General features: G+C 37.6%; 1 protein-coding gene across 2 annotated transcripts in view; it reads left to right on the plus strand.

Annotated features, from left to right (window-relative positions):
- LOC105479729 (protein phosphatase 1 catalytic subunit beta) overlaps positions 1 to 15,700 on the plus strand; it is a 49,916-nt gene extending 34,216 nt beyond the window's left edge. For both annotated transcript variants that reach the window (XM_011737894.3, XM_071076447.1), the window contains exons 7-9: positions 2,929 to 3,080; positions 8,180 to 8,314; positions 13,834 to 15,700. In XM_011737894.3, the coding sequence (XP_011736196.1) occupies positions 2,929 to 3,080; positions 8,180 to 8,314; positions 13,834 to 13,938 (392 nt within the window). In that variant the 3' untranslated portion in view covers positions 13,939 to 15,700. The remainder of the gene's footprint in view (positions 1 to 2,928; positions 3,081 to 8,179; positions 8,315 to 13,833) is intronic.
- Positions 15,701 to 16,247: the final 547 nt, after the last annotated feature.

Genomic DNA, 16,247 nt, shown 5'->3' on the forward strand with positions numbered 1-16,247 from the left:
TAGAAACTAGTATTTAAATAGTATTTTATTTAAAATGCTGTTTTTAGGCCTTGTGCACTAGTTCGTGCTTGTAATTCCAGCACTTTGGGAGGCCAAGGCAGGAAGATCACTTGAGGCCAGGAGTCGAGACCAACCTGGGCAACATAACACCCACCTCTACAGAGAGAGAGAAAAAAAAATTTTAATTAGCCACGTGTGGTGGTGCCCCAGCTACTCAGGAGGCTGAGGCAGGAGGATCACTTGAGCCCAGGAAGTTGAGGCTGCAGTGACCTGTGATTGTGCTCCTGCACTCTAGCCTGGGTGACAGAGTGAGACCCTGTCTTTCAAAAAACACCCAAAGTGCTTTTTTTAAAATAAGGTATAATATAAATATGTATTAGTCATTCTTCAGAATTTGTTTATAGTTCAGATGTAAATTTCAAGTGTGATATGCTAGGCTTCTATTTTTAGCATATTTTATTTTAGCATATTTTAATGAGAAGTTTTTGAGATGCTGAAAACGATTATTTTAATCTTTGATAGCGTCTGCAACATTCAGAAATTTAATTTTTAAATTAATACATTATTTGAAACAGTCTAGTTGATTGCGATGCTAGCTCATTAAACAATGAACCTTGACTGAAAACCTTTTTTTTTTTTTTTTTTGAGACGGAATTTCACTCTTGTTGCCCAGACTGGAGTGCAGTGGCGCGATCTTAGCTCACTGCAACCTCCGCCTCCCAGTTTCAAGCAGTTCTCTTGCCTCAGCCTCCCGAGTAGCTGGAATAACAGGCACCTGCCACTGCCCAGCTAATTTTTGTATTTTTAATAGAGACGGGGTTTCACCATGTTGGCCAGGCTGCTCTGGAACTCCTGACCTCAGGTGATCCGCCCACCTTGGCCTCCCAAAGTGCTAGGATTACAGGCATTAGCCACCGTACCCGGCCTGAAATTCTTATCTTGACCCTGTTAAGGTTAAAGAATTCCAGATTGTTGTTGCTACCATTATTTGATTTTTTTAATGCATCCACACTGTCATATTTCCTAAACCTTAAACTGTATTCTAATTTTATACAGTTATTGTCACACTGAAATTATAGATTCTTAATACCTTAGCTTTCTACTGGAAACAGGCTGGAAAGTATGAGAGCTTTATTAAGCACTGGGTGTGTGTATATTTTCAAAGAGTCAGCTTCAACCAGAAAGGGCTTACGATTTGAGACTGACTGTTCCAGTGGATTTTGTGTGCTAGTGAATTTCTTAAAACATCATACAGGAAGCTTGGGATATATCAACGATAGAAACTGAGTACATTGCCACTAATTCTACAGATGGTTTTATAATGCCTCTGTCAAGATACGATGTACTGTAACTGAAAATGAAGATGTCCTTCCCTCCTAAACCATACTGTGATGTTTATGGATTCTTTAAAATTCTTAAAACTGACTTACTTTTTAAAAAATATCTTCTCGGCCGCGCGCGGTGGCTCACATCTGTAATCCCAGCACTTTGGGAGACTGAGGCAGGCGGATCATGAGGTTAGGAGATTGAGACCATCCTGGCTAACACAGTGAAACCCTGTCTGTACTAAAAATACAAAAAATTAGCTGGGTGTGGGGTGTGCACCTGTAGTCCCAGCTACTCAAGAGGCTGAGGCAGGAGAATGGGATGAACCCGGGGGTGGAGTTTGCAGTGAGCCAAGATTGCGCCACTGCACTCCAGCCTGAGACTCCGTCTCAAATAAATACATATGTACACACACACACACACACACACACACACATACATATATATATATATATCTTAGCCACTATAATTCTTAGAAAATCACTATCATCTCAACATCCACCCTTCTTTTAATACCACTACAGTTGGACTTTTACCCACTCTGTTACCCTCAATCACCAAGAAACTTGCATTAAGTTCTGATGATTTCATTGTAAGTGGCACATTTTTGGTCTTTGTCCTACTGCCCTTGTTCATGGCACATGTCCTACTTTAGGACAGTTGTTTCCCCTTTCAGGATACCTTTACTAAGCCTTTTGTCTTGATCATTCCTTCTCAATACTTATGCTCATTCTCCCTCACCTGCCTGCCTGTTAAATGTTTGGAGTCCTCAGAATTCATTTACTGGTCTTCTCACTTTGTATTCCCAAGGTGGTCTGAGTGCCTCTTAAGATTTCCATTACCATTAATATGATAACAATACTCAGGTAAATATTTTTAACCGTGACCTCTTTTCCAAGGCTCCAGACATTACCAAAGTGAAGGATCTGATCTGATTTTGTTCTTCCACATTAAAAAAAAAATCCTCAGGCCCTCAGTAGAAAATGGTTTTTTTTCCCCCTCAAGTGATCTATAGATCAAATACAATTCCAATGAAATCACAATTGAGTTTTTTATGGAATTAGGCAAATTGTTTTTAATGTTTATGTGGAAGAACAAAAGATCAAAAAGTAACTGAGACAATCTTGAGAGAAAAAAAAATGGAGGATACTAGCCCTGCCGAATATAAAGACTTGTTTAAAAGCTCTAGTCTGTTACTGGCTCAGGGATGAATCAAATAGACTAACGGAATAGACTGGTGCTCAGAAACAGTGGAACTGTAAGGAAAGGATGAACTATTGAGGAAATGCTGCTGGGTTCTTTGGTTATTCATATGGAGAAACTACACAAAAGATGAACAGTGTTTTCCATATATTATTGTGCTATAAGTGCCATACACATATTTCCTATATGTGGAAAGGGTTGGAAAGCACTACCTTAAGAGGCCATGGAAGATTATATTTGTATGGTTGCTTTAACAAAAATATGAGTTACATAGGCTGGGCAAGTGATTGTCATTGTTTAGTAAAAAGTAAGAGGGTCAGAGAGGAACTGAAATTTGATGTAGATGTGCTATAAATCTGTAAATTTTGTTCTTAATTGCTGTATTTCTGTCCTTTAAAGGTTTGCTCTGTGATCTGCTATGGTCTGATCCAGATAAGGATGTGCAAGGCTGGGGAGAAAATGATCGTGGTGTTTCCTTTACTTTTGGAGCTGATGTAGTCAGTAAATTTCTGAATCGTCATGATTTAGATTTGATTTGTCGAGCTCATCAGGTATGAAAGATAAGACTCTTAAGTGTTTTCTTTTTTCTTTCTTTTTTTGGGGGCAGACGGGGAGGGCAGACAGCATCTTGTTCTGTCACCCAGACTGGAGTGCAATGGCGCAATCTCTGCTCACTGCAACCTGTGCCTCCTGGGTTCAAGCAATTCTCGTGCCTCAGCCTCACAAGTAGCTGGGACTATAGGTGTGTGCCACCACACCTGGACTCTTAAACGTTTATTATTTGTTGACTTCACATAAGTCCTCTCATTTTGTTTTGAGGAAACATATCCAAGAAACCTAAATGAGTTGTACAAGGAAAGCAGTAGGAGAGGCGGCAGAGCCAGTTCCTGCATCTCACACTTAACGATCTAATGATTTGTTAACCTTTTATCACCCTAAAAGAGGAAATGTTTAGAAATATTTGGGGACTGGGCGTGGTGGCTCACATCTATAATCCCAGCACTTTGGCAAGCTGAGGTAGATGGATTGCTTAAGCACAGGAGTTTGAGACCAGCCTGGGCAACAAAATGAGATCCCATCTCTACAAAAAAATAAAAAATTTAGTTGGGTGTGGTGGTGCATACCTGTGGTCTCAGCTACATGGGAGGCTGAGGTGGGAGGATCGCTTGAGCCTAGGAGATCAAGGCTGCAGTGAGCCATGTTTATGCCACTGCTCTCCAGCCCTTGTGAAAGAGCCAGACCCAGTCTCAAAAAAAAAAAAAAAATGTGTTTTTGTAGTATACAGCAAATCTAACAAAATTTTCAGTGAGGCTTTGAAGCTTTGTAGACATGATTTAGATTTTTTTTTTCTTTTTTTTTTTTTTTTTTTTTTTTTTTGAGATAGAGTCTCAGTCTGTTGCCCAGGCTGGAGTGCACTGGCACGATCTCTGCTCACTGTAACCTCCACCTCCCAGGCTCAATCCTGCCTCAGCCTCTGGAGCAGCTGGGATTACAGGCGCACACCACCACGCCTGGCTCATTTTTGTATTTTTAGTAGAAACACGGTTTCACTATGTTGGCCAGGCTGGCCTTGAACTCCTGAGCTCAAGTGATCTGCCCGTCTCGGCCTCCCAAAGTGCTGAGATTACAGGCCTGAGCACACTGTGCCCAGCCTCATTTTTGTATGGTCTTTGTGCATAATGGTGATTTTGATAAGAACAAACCACACTTTAAAAAAGCATTTTTTAGACCATTGAAGAATTTGATTGTGGCTGGGTGCAGTGGCTCATGCCTGTGATTCCAGCACTTTGGGAGGCTGAGGTGGGTGGATCCTTTGAGCCCCAGGAGTTGGAGACCAGTCTGAGCAACGTGACAAAACCCCGTCTCTACAGAAGATACAAAACTTAGCCAGGTGTGGTGGCGTGCACCTGTAGTCCCAGCTTACTTGGGAGGCTGTGGCAGGAGAATCGCTTGAGCTCGGGAGGCGGAGGTTGCAGTGAGTGTAGATTGCACCATTTCACTCCAGCTCGTGCAATGGGTGTGAAACCCAGTCTCAAAAAAGAAAATTTGATTGTAGACTCGGTAATAGGTATCAATTATTTAATCTTTTAATTGTTTATTTTTGTTTGAGGCCGAGTCTCAGTCTGTCACCCAGGCTGAAGTGCAGTGGCGCGATCTCTGCTCACTGCAACTTCTGCCTCCCGGGTTGAAGTGATTCTCCTGCCTCAGCCTCCCAACTAGCTAAGACTACAGGTGCCTGCCACCACACCCAGCTAATTTTTGTATTTTTAGTACAGACAGGGTTTCACTATGCTGGCCAGGCTGGTGTCAAACTCCTGACCTCAGGTTATCTGCCCACCTCAGCCTCCCAAAGTGCTGGGATTACGGGTGTGAGCCACTGCTCCTGGCCGGTATCAATTATTTTAGCTGTGTCATAATCATTAATTGTTATGTAAGAAGAATGTCTGTGTTTTTCCAGGAATGCATACTCAAATGTGTAGAGGTAAAATGACATGCCTGAGATTTGCTTTAAAATAATATCAGCAGAGAGAAAGGGCGAGGGGGAAGATAAATGAAACAAATGTTGCAAAATCATGAAAGGTATTGAATTAGGCTGATGAGTTAATGGGAGTTAATTCAAGTCTTCTTGATCTACTTTTGTGTATATTTGAAATTTTTCATTATAAAAACATTTATACAGTTTAGGGTTTTTGGTTATCTTTTATGTCCTCCACCACTAGGTTGCATACTCTCTAAGGAAGGGATTACGACTTGTTTTTGAATCTCTGTTGATTTGTACAGTTGCTGACATTGTAGTATATTGTATCATGCACACATAGTGTTGAATAAATTAACTAATAAAAGCATATTTAATTAAGTATATGCTGTCCCACAGTACTTCCCTTTTTTTCTGGAGCTTTACTCCCCGTGACACACACTGCTGCTGCCTCTTTCTTTGATCCTAAGTGATACAAGTGCCTGGCTTTTCATTCTTTGCATATTGTATATTACATGCCACTTTTATTTAGCAGGATTTTTTTGTGGTTCCGTTGAAATGAGGTCATGTTCCCACATCCTTTGCTTTTGACAAAGTAGTATTTTGTTGTTGTTGTTTGGCAAAGTAGTATTTTGTTGTTGGTGGTGGTGGTGGTGTTTTGTGAGACAGTCTCACACTGTCACCCAGGCTGGTGTGCAGTGGCACCATCTTGGCTCTCTGCAACCTCCGCCTCCCGGGTTCAAGCGATTCTCCTGCCTCAGCTCCTGAGTATCTGGGACTACAGGCGCACGCCACCCCACCTGGCTAGTTTTTGTATTTTCAGTAGAGACAGGGTTTCACTGTGTTGACCAGGCTGATCTTGAACTCCTGACCTCGTGATCTGCCTACCTCGGCCTCCCAAAGTGCTGAGATTACAGGCATGAGCCACCGCGCCCAGCCCAGCAAACAGTTTTTTAAATCAGTAAAACTGTGTTTATGATTTTGATAAATATGCCTTCTATTTATTAGATAACAAGGCAGAATTGCTAAGTTTCATAACTAAAATGACCCCTGATAATCAGTTTTTTTCAGCCATAGATCTTTATTCACTGCTCTTTTCAGAAATAAATGATGATTTTTAAAAATCAGGTTTCTGAACTACACTAGCTTGCTGGTCTTCTGTTTTCCAGAAACTGCCAAAATCCTCCTATTGTGCTTATTTTCAAATATTGTCTCTCAAATTCTACAAATATTGCCTTTAAAAAAGAAAATTTGAAAGAATGAACAAGTAAGCAAACTAACAAACCAAGAACTAAAAACATGGAGTGCGTGACCAGCCTGGGCAGCACAGTGAAACACGAAACCCTGTCTCTACAAAAAATACAAAAAATTGGCCGGGCGCAGTGGCTGACACATGAAATCTCAGCGTTTTGGGAGGCTGAGGCGGGTGGATCACCTGAGGTCAGGAGTTCGAGGCCAGCCTGACAAACATGGAGAAACCCCATCTCTACTAAAAATACAAACTTAGCCAGGCATGGTGGCACATGCCTGTAATCCCAGCTACATGGGAGGATGAGGCAGCAGAATGGCCTGAACCTAAGAGGTGGAGGTTGCGGTGAGCCGAGATTGCACGGTAGCACTCCAGCCTGGGCAACAAGAGTGAAACTCTGTCTCAAAAATAAATAAATAAATAAATAAATAACAAAAAAATTAGCCAGGCATGGTGCTACACACTTGTGGTCTCAGCTACTCAGGAGGCTGAGATGGGAAGATCTCTTGAGCCCCAGGAAGTCGTGACTGCAGTGAGCGAAGATTGTGCCACTGCACTCCAGCCTAGGCAGCAGAGCGAGACCCTGTCTCCACACAAAAACACACAGAAGCAACTAAAAATATGAGTACCATGCGCTCTGTCGGTCAGGAGTCACAGGGATTAGATAATGTGGCTGTGGTCCTAGGAGAAAAGGTTCATCTAAATTGTACCATAAGGTAATTCCAACAGAAGCATGTTTCTAGTACTGAGGTAGGAGTTATTTTAATAAGTAAATGCCTTTGTAATTGCTTTTTTGTGTTAGCAAGTGGTGTAGGATAATTTTGCTAATTAAAGGATCTCTAAAATAAATTTAAAAATAATCTTGCCCACCATAAACAAACATAAAATATTTACATATTATTGCGTACCTCAAATTTGTAGACTGAGAGAAAAGTTGTTTAAATTACTCAGAAATTGACAACTGGTTCTAGAAATGTTAACTCATCAAGGCCAGGCACGGTGGCTCATGCCTGTAATCCCAGCACTTTGGGAGGCTGAGGCGGGCAGATCACCTGAGGTCAGGAGTTCGAAACCAGCCTGGCCAACATGACGAAACCTCATCTCTACTAAAAATACGAAAATTCGTCGGGCTTGGTGGTGGGTGCCTGTAATCCCAGCTATTTGGGAGGCTGAGGCGGGAGAATGGCTTGAATCTGGGAGGCAGAGGTTGCAGTGAGCCGAGATCATACCACTGCACTCCAGCCTGGGTGACAGAGCAAGATTCCATCTCAAAAAATTAAAAATAAAAATAAAAATACAGTCTGTTGGCAGTTAATTTAAGGAGCATGATCTGTGTAAATTAAACTCAACTTAGCAATATTTTCAGTGTGTAGCCAGTAATGTTTTCAGTATGTAGCCATATAATAAATAATAATAGATATTTTAAAAGCAAAGCAAGAAGTAAGCTCTTTGCAAAGTCTTTCATTGTCTGGTTGTTGCTCATTTAATGAAGGATTCTGTAGTTGGATTATAATGCCCTCATCAAAGTAGTAATTGGTGTCCCTCCAAAACACATGTAGATTAATTAAAATAAAATTAAATTAAAACTTAAATAAAAGTACTTAGTGTCCCAGCTCCCTGTAGTCATGATACCTATTAGTATATTTTGTTTCGTGGGGAGCCTTGCAAATGGCATGATTTTTAAGCTTTCAGGAGTGATGAATTTAGTATTCCAATTAAGCTAAATTGTTGCCATTATAGAAAAGGCACACCAATTTTAATGTTCTAAGCAAAGTTTTAGAATAAAAATCACAACTTCCAAAACAAAACAGGGTGGTTTGAGGGTAAGGTGGGGCACAGTCTTTGCCACCTTAATCTTAATTAGTATAGATGGTTCAGAATTACTTACCAATAGATGTTTTTTCTTCTGACATTTCCTTTAACAGGTGGTGGAAGATGGATATGAATTTTTTGCTAAACGACAGTTGGTAACCTTATTTTCAGCCCCAAATTACTGTGGCGAGTTTGATAATGCTGGTGGAATGATGAGTGTGGATGAAACTTTGATGTGTTCATTTCAGGTATGATGTAAACATAAATATATAAAAACTAGAAATCTAATGAAAACTATTATCAGAATTCCTTTTAAATTTAGGAACTTTCCTTGAGCAAGTGTTGAAAGTCTATTTAATTCAGAAGTGATTACCACTCAAACTCATTAGATAGTTCTGTTTTCAGTCACAAAGTTTCCAGCATTTGTGGTGTATATCAAATACCGTTTTAGGGAACCTAAGTTATGTCAGTCATTCTTGATTCAGATGTTTAAATTGTTAAAATTCCTGTATGACCTGTTGAATAGTGGCTTACTAAAAGAATGTGAATGTAATGAATAGTTTAGGCTTTTGTTTTCTTTTGCAAAGTAAATGGGTAGAACAGACACTGGGAAAAGAGAATTACAAACTCTCTCGATGTTTATAATTCTCTTGATGAAAATAAAGTAAAATAGTTCTCTGGCTGGGTGCTGTGGCTCATGCCTATAATCCCAGCACTTTGGGAGGCTGAGGTGGGCGGATCATGAGGTCAGGAGATCAAGACCATCCTGGCTAACACTGTGAAACCCCATCTCTACTAAAAATACAAAAAAACTAGCCGGGTGTGGTGGCACACACCTGTAGTCCCAGCTACTTGGGAGGCTGAGGCAGGAGGATGGTGTGAACCCACGAGGCGGAGGTTGCAGTGAGCCGAGATCACGCCACTGCACTCCAGCCTGGGCAACAGAGCAAGATGTGGCCTCAAAAAAAAAAAAAAAAAAAAGTTTCCTAAGGAAAAAAACTTTCAAAATAATATTAAACTCCCCATTTATGTCATAGGAACATTTTTTTTTTTTTGATAATACTCAGATTCCTTTTTTTTTTTTTTTTTTTTTTTTTTGATACATGACATGGTATCAGTCAAATCCAGAGTCACCCACAGTCACATCAACTTTTTCCAGCATTTTTACTAATTTACTGGAGTTTGAATTAGAGAGCTTTTGGCCATAATCATAATCTATCACTTAATATTTTTCTTTTTCGGTATTGGACAAATTGTGCTTAAAGACATTGTGCTTAAAAACATTCTAAATTAAGAACAATCTAGAGTTTTTTGTTTTTGAGGAAGCACATTGTATACCATGTACAGGGGTTCTTTGCTCACTTTTGTTGTAATTTATATATGCTACTAGGTTCAGGGGGTACATGTGCAGGTTTGTTCCATGTGTAAATTACATATTGCTGAGGTTTGGTATATGAATGATCTTATCTCCCAGGTAGTGAGCATAGAGTTTTTCATTTCACACCCCTCCTCACCCTTTCCACTCTAGTAGTACCCAGTTGCTGTCTTTATGTCCATGTTTACCCAGTGTTTAGCTCCTAGTTATGAGTGAGAAAATGTGGTATTTGATTTTTCTCTTCCTGCATTAATTGGCTTAGGATAAAGGCCTCCAGCTGCATCCTTGTTGCTGCAAAGGACCTGATTTCCTTCCTTTTTATGGTCACATAGTATTCCATAGTGTATATGTACCACATTTTCTTTATCCAGTTCACTGTTGATGGACATCTAGGTTGATTACATGTCTTTGCTATTGTGAATAGTGCTGTGACTAACATACAAGTGCTTGTCTTTTTTTGTACCTACCCAAAGTAGTGGGATTGTTGGGTTGAATGGTGGTTGTTTCAAGTTCCTTGAGAAATCTACACACTGCTTTCCACAGTGGCTGAACTAATTACACTCCCACCAGCAATGTTTGAATATTCCTTTTTCTCCGCAAGCTTGCTGACATCTGTTATCTTTTAACTTTTTATTAATGGCCATTCTGACTGGTGTGAGACAATATCATGTGGTTTGATTTACATTTATCTAATGATTAGTGATGAGCATTTTTTCATACGTTGGTTGGCTGCATGTTTGTTTCTTGAGAAGTGTCTGTTCTTGTCCTTTGCCCATTTTTAATGGGGTTGTGTTTTGCTTGTTGAATTAAGTTCCTTATAGAGTCTGGATATTAGACTTTTGTTGGATGCATAGTTTGTATTTTCTCTCATTCTATAGGTTGTCTGTTTATTCTGTTGATAATTTATTTTGCTGTGCAGAAGCTTTTTAGTTTATTTTGGTCCCACTTGTCAATCATTGTTTTGGTTGCAGTTGCTTTGGGGGACTTGGTCATAAATTATTTCCCAAGGCCAGTGTCCAGAATGGTATTTCCTAGGTTTTCTTCTGGGATTTTTATAGTTTGAGGTCTTATATTTAAATCTTTAATCCATCTTGAGTTAATTTTTGTATATGGTGAAAGGGGTCCAGTTTCAGTCTTCTGCATATGGCTAGCCAGTTATCCTAGCACCATTTATCAAATAGTCTCTTCCCCGTTGCTTGTTATTGTTGACTTTGTTCAAGATCAGATGTTTGCAGGAGTACAGCTTTATTTCTGACTGCCTCCATCCTATTCCATTGGTTTATATGTCTGTTTTGGTACCAGTATGCTGTTTTGGTTACTGTAGCCTTATAGTATACCTTGAAGTTGGGTAGTGTGATGCTTCTGGCTTTGTTCTTTTTGCTTAGGATGCTTTGACTATTCAGGCTCTTTTTCAATTTCATACGAATTTTAGAAAAGTTTTTTTCTAATGCTGTGAAAAATGACGTTGGTAGTTTGATAGGAAGAGCATTGAATCTGTAAACTACTTTCGGCAGTATGGACATTTTAACAATATTGATTCTTCTATCCATGAGCATGGAATGTTTTTCCATTTGTTTGCATCATATCTGATTTCTTTGAGCAGTGCTTTATAGTTGTAGAGATCTTTCACCTCCTCGGTTAGCTGTATTCCTTGGTATTCTTTTTGTGGCTATTGTAAATGCAGTTCTTGATTTGGCTCTCAGCTTGGATGTTTTTGGTGTATGGAAATGCTACTGGTTTTTATACATTGATTTTGTATCCTGAAACTTTATCAAAATTGTTTATCAGTTTTAGGCACGTTTTGGCAGAGTCTGGGGTTTTCTATGTATAGAATCATTATCATCAGTAAAGATAGTTTATCTTCCTCTCTTCTTCTTTGGATGCCTTTTATTTCTTTATCTTGCCTGATTACTCTGGCAGGGACTTTCAGTACTCTGTTGAATGAGAGTGGTGAGAATGGTCATTCTTGTCTTTTGTTCCAGTTCTCAAAGGGAATGCTTCCAGCGTTTCCCTTTTTAGTACGACATTGGCTGTGGGTTTGTCAGATGGCTCTTACTATTTTGAGGTATGTTTCTAATTTTTCGATGTCTAATTTGTTGAGGGTTTTTAACGTGAAAGGATGTTGAATTGTATTGAAAGCCTTTCTGCATCTACTGAGATGATCATATGGTGTTAGTTTTTAATTTTGTTTATGAGGTGAATCACATTGATTTGCATATGTTGAAACCTTGCACCCCAGAAATAAACCCTTCTTGATTGTGGTGAGTTAACTTTTTGATGTGTTGCTGGATTCGGTTTCAGTATTTTGTTGACGATTTTGCATCTGTGTTCATCAGGGACATCGGCCTGAGGTTTTCTTTTTTCACTGTGCCTCTGCTGGGTTTTGGTATTACAATGACGCTGGCTTTGTAGACTGAGTTAGGGAGGAGGTCCTTTTCCTGGATTGTTTGGAATAGCTTCAGTAGGTTTGGTACTAGCTCTTTGTACATCTGATATAATTCACCTGTGAATCTTTCTGGGCCAGGGCTTTTTTGGTTTATAGATTTTTTTATTACTGATTCAATTTTGGAACTTGTTATTGTTCTGTTCAGGATTTTAATTTCCTCCTGGTTCAATCTTGGAGTTTGTGTGTGTTTCTATGAATTTATTCATTTTTTTGGGAGGTTGTGTTTCTTGAATTTATTCATGTCTTGGGAGGTCGTGTGTTTCTATGAATTTATTCATTTCTTTGGAGGGTGTGTGTTTCTGTGAATTTATTCATTTCTTCTAGGTTTTCTAGTTTGTGTGCACAGATGTTTATAATCTCAAGATATTTTACATGTCTGTGGGGTTGGTTGTAATGTCACCTTTGTCATTTCAGATTGCGCTTATTTGGATCTTTTCTTAATCTAGTTAGCAGTCTATCTTGTTTATTCTTTTGAAGAACCAACTTTTGGTTTCAACATTTACATTTTAAAAAGAAGCCAGTTTTAGCTTTAGTGTGCTACTACAGATCATTCTTGTTCACTGAGTAAAACGGCTTCAGTACTTTGCTCTTGCAAAGGCTATTCTATGTCTATGATGTACACATACTATATTTCTCTTAAAATGCATTGGGGCTTTCCCATTCCTCTTTCTCTTTATCATATTATACTGTTTCCATCAATTAGTACAATTGAATGGTAAATGGTTGCTCATTTACAAATTAAATATAGTAACCATACCTTATCCTTCCAGCAGTTGTCATAGTGGTGTTGGATTAATATCTTCTTTTCACTGAGGCACTATTATATTCTAAATAGTTTTTTAAAAAATACTTTGTCTTTCTATACTGTTTTATTTTTGGAAAATCATGACTTTTTGATGTATAATGTAAGTTAAATCTCTATTTACATCCACCAGAATTAGTATAATAAAAAAGCCAGACAGTAACTAGTTTTGGCAAGGATTTGGAGGCATTAGAATCTTCATACATTAATGGTAGGGATAGAGTTCTCATATGATGCAGCAGTTTTACTTCTAGGTGTATACCCAAGATTATGAAAACATGTTCACACAAAAACTGTTACATAAATGTACACAACAGCATTATTCCTTATAGCTGAAAAATTCACACAATTCAGATGTCCATCAGCTACTGAATGGATAAATGTGGTACATCCATACAATGGACTGTACAATGTACAACTCAGCAATAAAAAGGAATGAAGGACTGATACTTCAAAACTGGTTTTGAAAACCTAAGTGAAAGAAGCCAGTCATAAAAGACCACATATTATATGATGCCAGTTATATGAAATCTTCAGAATAGGCAATTCTGTAGAGACAGATAATAAATCAGTAATTGCTTAGAGTTAGAGCAACTAACTCTAAAAGTTAGTTGGAGAGTGGAGAGCAGGAATGGGGAGTGACTGCTGATGGGAACAGGCTTTCTTTTAGGGGTGACAGAAATGTTCTAAAATTAGATTTATATCAATAAAGCTGTTTTTTAAGTAAAAAGATCTATTTATATGTAAATAATAAGATCTGAAGAGTTTGTGACTTGTAAGTTAGTTACCCTCCTAAGTTACTATATCAGAATTATGATGACAACATAGATCTTCTGACTCTTAAACCAGTGTTCTTTTCCTCACAGCACAGATACACTAATTTTAAAAAGTTTTTTACTTAAATCTAAGGATTGGATAGTTGATAGAGTTAGTGTACTTTTGTTATTAAAATATGAGTGGAATGAGAAAGTTCAGACATTTGCACACTTTAAATGTAAGAAATGTTTATGGAGCTTTGCTATTCTACATTTTTATCGCACTTTTACAGTTTATGCCATTTATTTAAAAAACTCGCAATTGTAACAATTTTCTTAACTTATTGTATATGAAAGAATAACATTATTTGTTAATAATTTACTTTAAGATATTGAAACCATCTGAAAAGAAAGCTAAGTACCAGTATGGTGGACTGAATTCTGGACGTCCTGTCACTCCACCTCGAACAGCTAATCCACCGAAGAAAAGGTGAAGAAAGGAATTCTGTAAAGAAACCGTCAGATTTGTTAAGGACATCTTCATAATATATAAGTGTGCACTGTAAAACCATCCAGCCATTTGACACCCTTTATGATGTCACACCTTTAACTTAAGGAGACGGGTAAAGGATCTTAAATTTTTTTCTAATAGAAAGATGTGCTACACTGTATTGTAATAAGTATACTCTGTTATAGTCAACAAAGTTAAATCCAAATTCAAAATTATCCATTAAAGTTACATCTTCATGTATCACAATTTTTAAAGTTGAAGAGCATCCCAGTTAAACTAGATGTGATAGTTAAACCAGATGAAAGCATGATGATCCATCTGTGTAATGTGGTTTTAGTGTTGCTTGGTTGTTTAATTATTTTGAGCTTGTTTTGTTTTTGTTTGTTTTCGCTAGAATAATGGCAAATACTTCTAATTTTTTTCCCTAAACATTTTTAAAAGTGAAATATGGGAAGAGCTTTACAGACATTCACCAACTATTATTTTCCCTTGCTTATCTACTTAGATATCTGTTTAATCTTACTAAGAAAACTTACGCCTCATTACATTAAAAAGGTATTTTAGAGATTGATTGTTTTAAAAAACGCACATTGTCCAATCCAGTGATTTTAATCATACATTTTGACTGGGCAAACTTTACAGCTGATAGTGAATATTTTGCTTTATACAGGAATTGCCACTGATTGGGATTTGTGCACTCTAATTTTTAACTTATTGATGCTCTATTGTGCAGTAGCATTTCATTTAACTTTAAGATAAGGCTCATATAGTATTACCCAACTAGTTGGTAATGTGATTATGTGGTACCTTGGCTTTAGGTTTTCATTCGCACGGAACACCTTTTGGCATGCTTAACTTCTGATAACACCTTCACCTGCATTGGTTTTCTTTCTTTTTTTTTTTTTTTTTCTTTTTTTCTTTTTCTTTTCTTTTTTTTTTTTTTGAGTTTTTGTTGTTGTTGTTGTTTGTTTTTAGATCAACAGTACATGAGAATCCTTTTTTGACAAGCCTTGGAAAGCTGACACTATCTCTTTTTCCTCCCTCTATACGAAGGATGTATTTAAATGAATGCTGGTCAGTGGGACATTTTGTCAACTATGGGTATTGGGTGCTTAACTGTCTAATATTGCCATGTGAATGTTGTATACGATTGTAAGGCTTATGTCACTAAAGATTTTTATTCTGATTTTTTCATAATCAAAGGTCATATGATAGTGTATAGACATGCTTTGTAGTGAACTATAGTAGCAATAATTTCTGTACCTGATCAAGAGTTTATTGCAGCCTTTCTTTTCCTATTCTTTTTTTTTAAGGGTTAGTATTAACAAATGGCAACGCGTAGAAAAGTTAACATGAAGATTTTAGAAGGAGAGAACTTACAGGACACAGATTTGTGATTCTTTGGCTGTGACACTATTGGATGTGATTCTAAAAGCTTTTATTGAGCATTGTCAAATTTGTAAGCTTCATAGGGATGGACATCATATCTATAATGCCCTTCTATATGTGCTACCATAGATGTGACATTTTTGACCTTAATATCGTCTTTGAAAATGTTAAATTGAGAAACCTGTTAACTTATATTTTATGAATTGGCACATTGTATTACTTACTGCAAGAGATATTTCATTTTCAGCACAGTGCAAAAGTTCTTTAAAATGCATATGTCTTTTTTTCTAATTCCGTTTTGTTTTAAAGCACATTTTAAATGTAGTTTTCTCATTTAGTAAAAGTTGTCTAATTGATATGAAGCCTGACTGATTATTTTTTTCCTTACAGTGAGACATTGAAGCACACATTTTATTCACATAGGTACTATGTCCTTGACATATTGAAATGATTCTTTTCTGAAAGTGTTTATGATCTACATATGATGTATTAGGTCACAAAGCTTTTATCTGAGGTGATTTAAATAACTTCCTGATTGGAGTGTGTAAGCTGAGCGATTTCTAATAAAATTTTAGTTGTACTCTTTTAGTAGTCATAGTGAAGCAGGTCTAGAAAATAAGCCTTTGGCAGGGAAAAAGGGCAATGTTGATTAATCTCAGTATTAGTTAAACCACATTAATCTGTATCCCATTGTCTGGCTTTTGTAAATTCATCCAGATCAAGACTAAGTATGTTGGTTAATAGGAATCTTTTTTTTTTTTAAAGACTAAATGTGAAAAAATAATCACTGAGCTAATTAATATTGGTCATTAAATTTAAAGGATGGAAATTTATGTTTAAAAATTATTCAGGCACTCTTAAAACCACTTAAACAGCCTCCAGTCATAAAAATGTGTTCTTTAC

This window comes from Macaca nemestrina, chromosome 13, assembly GCF_043159975.1.
Source record: "Macaca nemestrina isolate mMacNem1 chromosome 13, mMacNem.hap1, whole genome shotgun sequence".
NCBI classification, from domain to species: domain Eukaryota; kingdom Metazoa; phylum Chordata; class Mammalia; order Primates; family Cercopithecidae; genus Macaca; species Macaca nemestrina.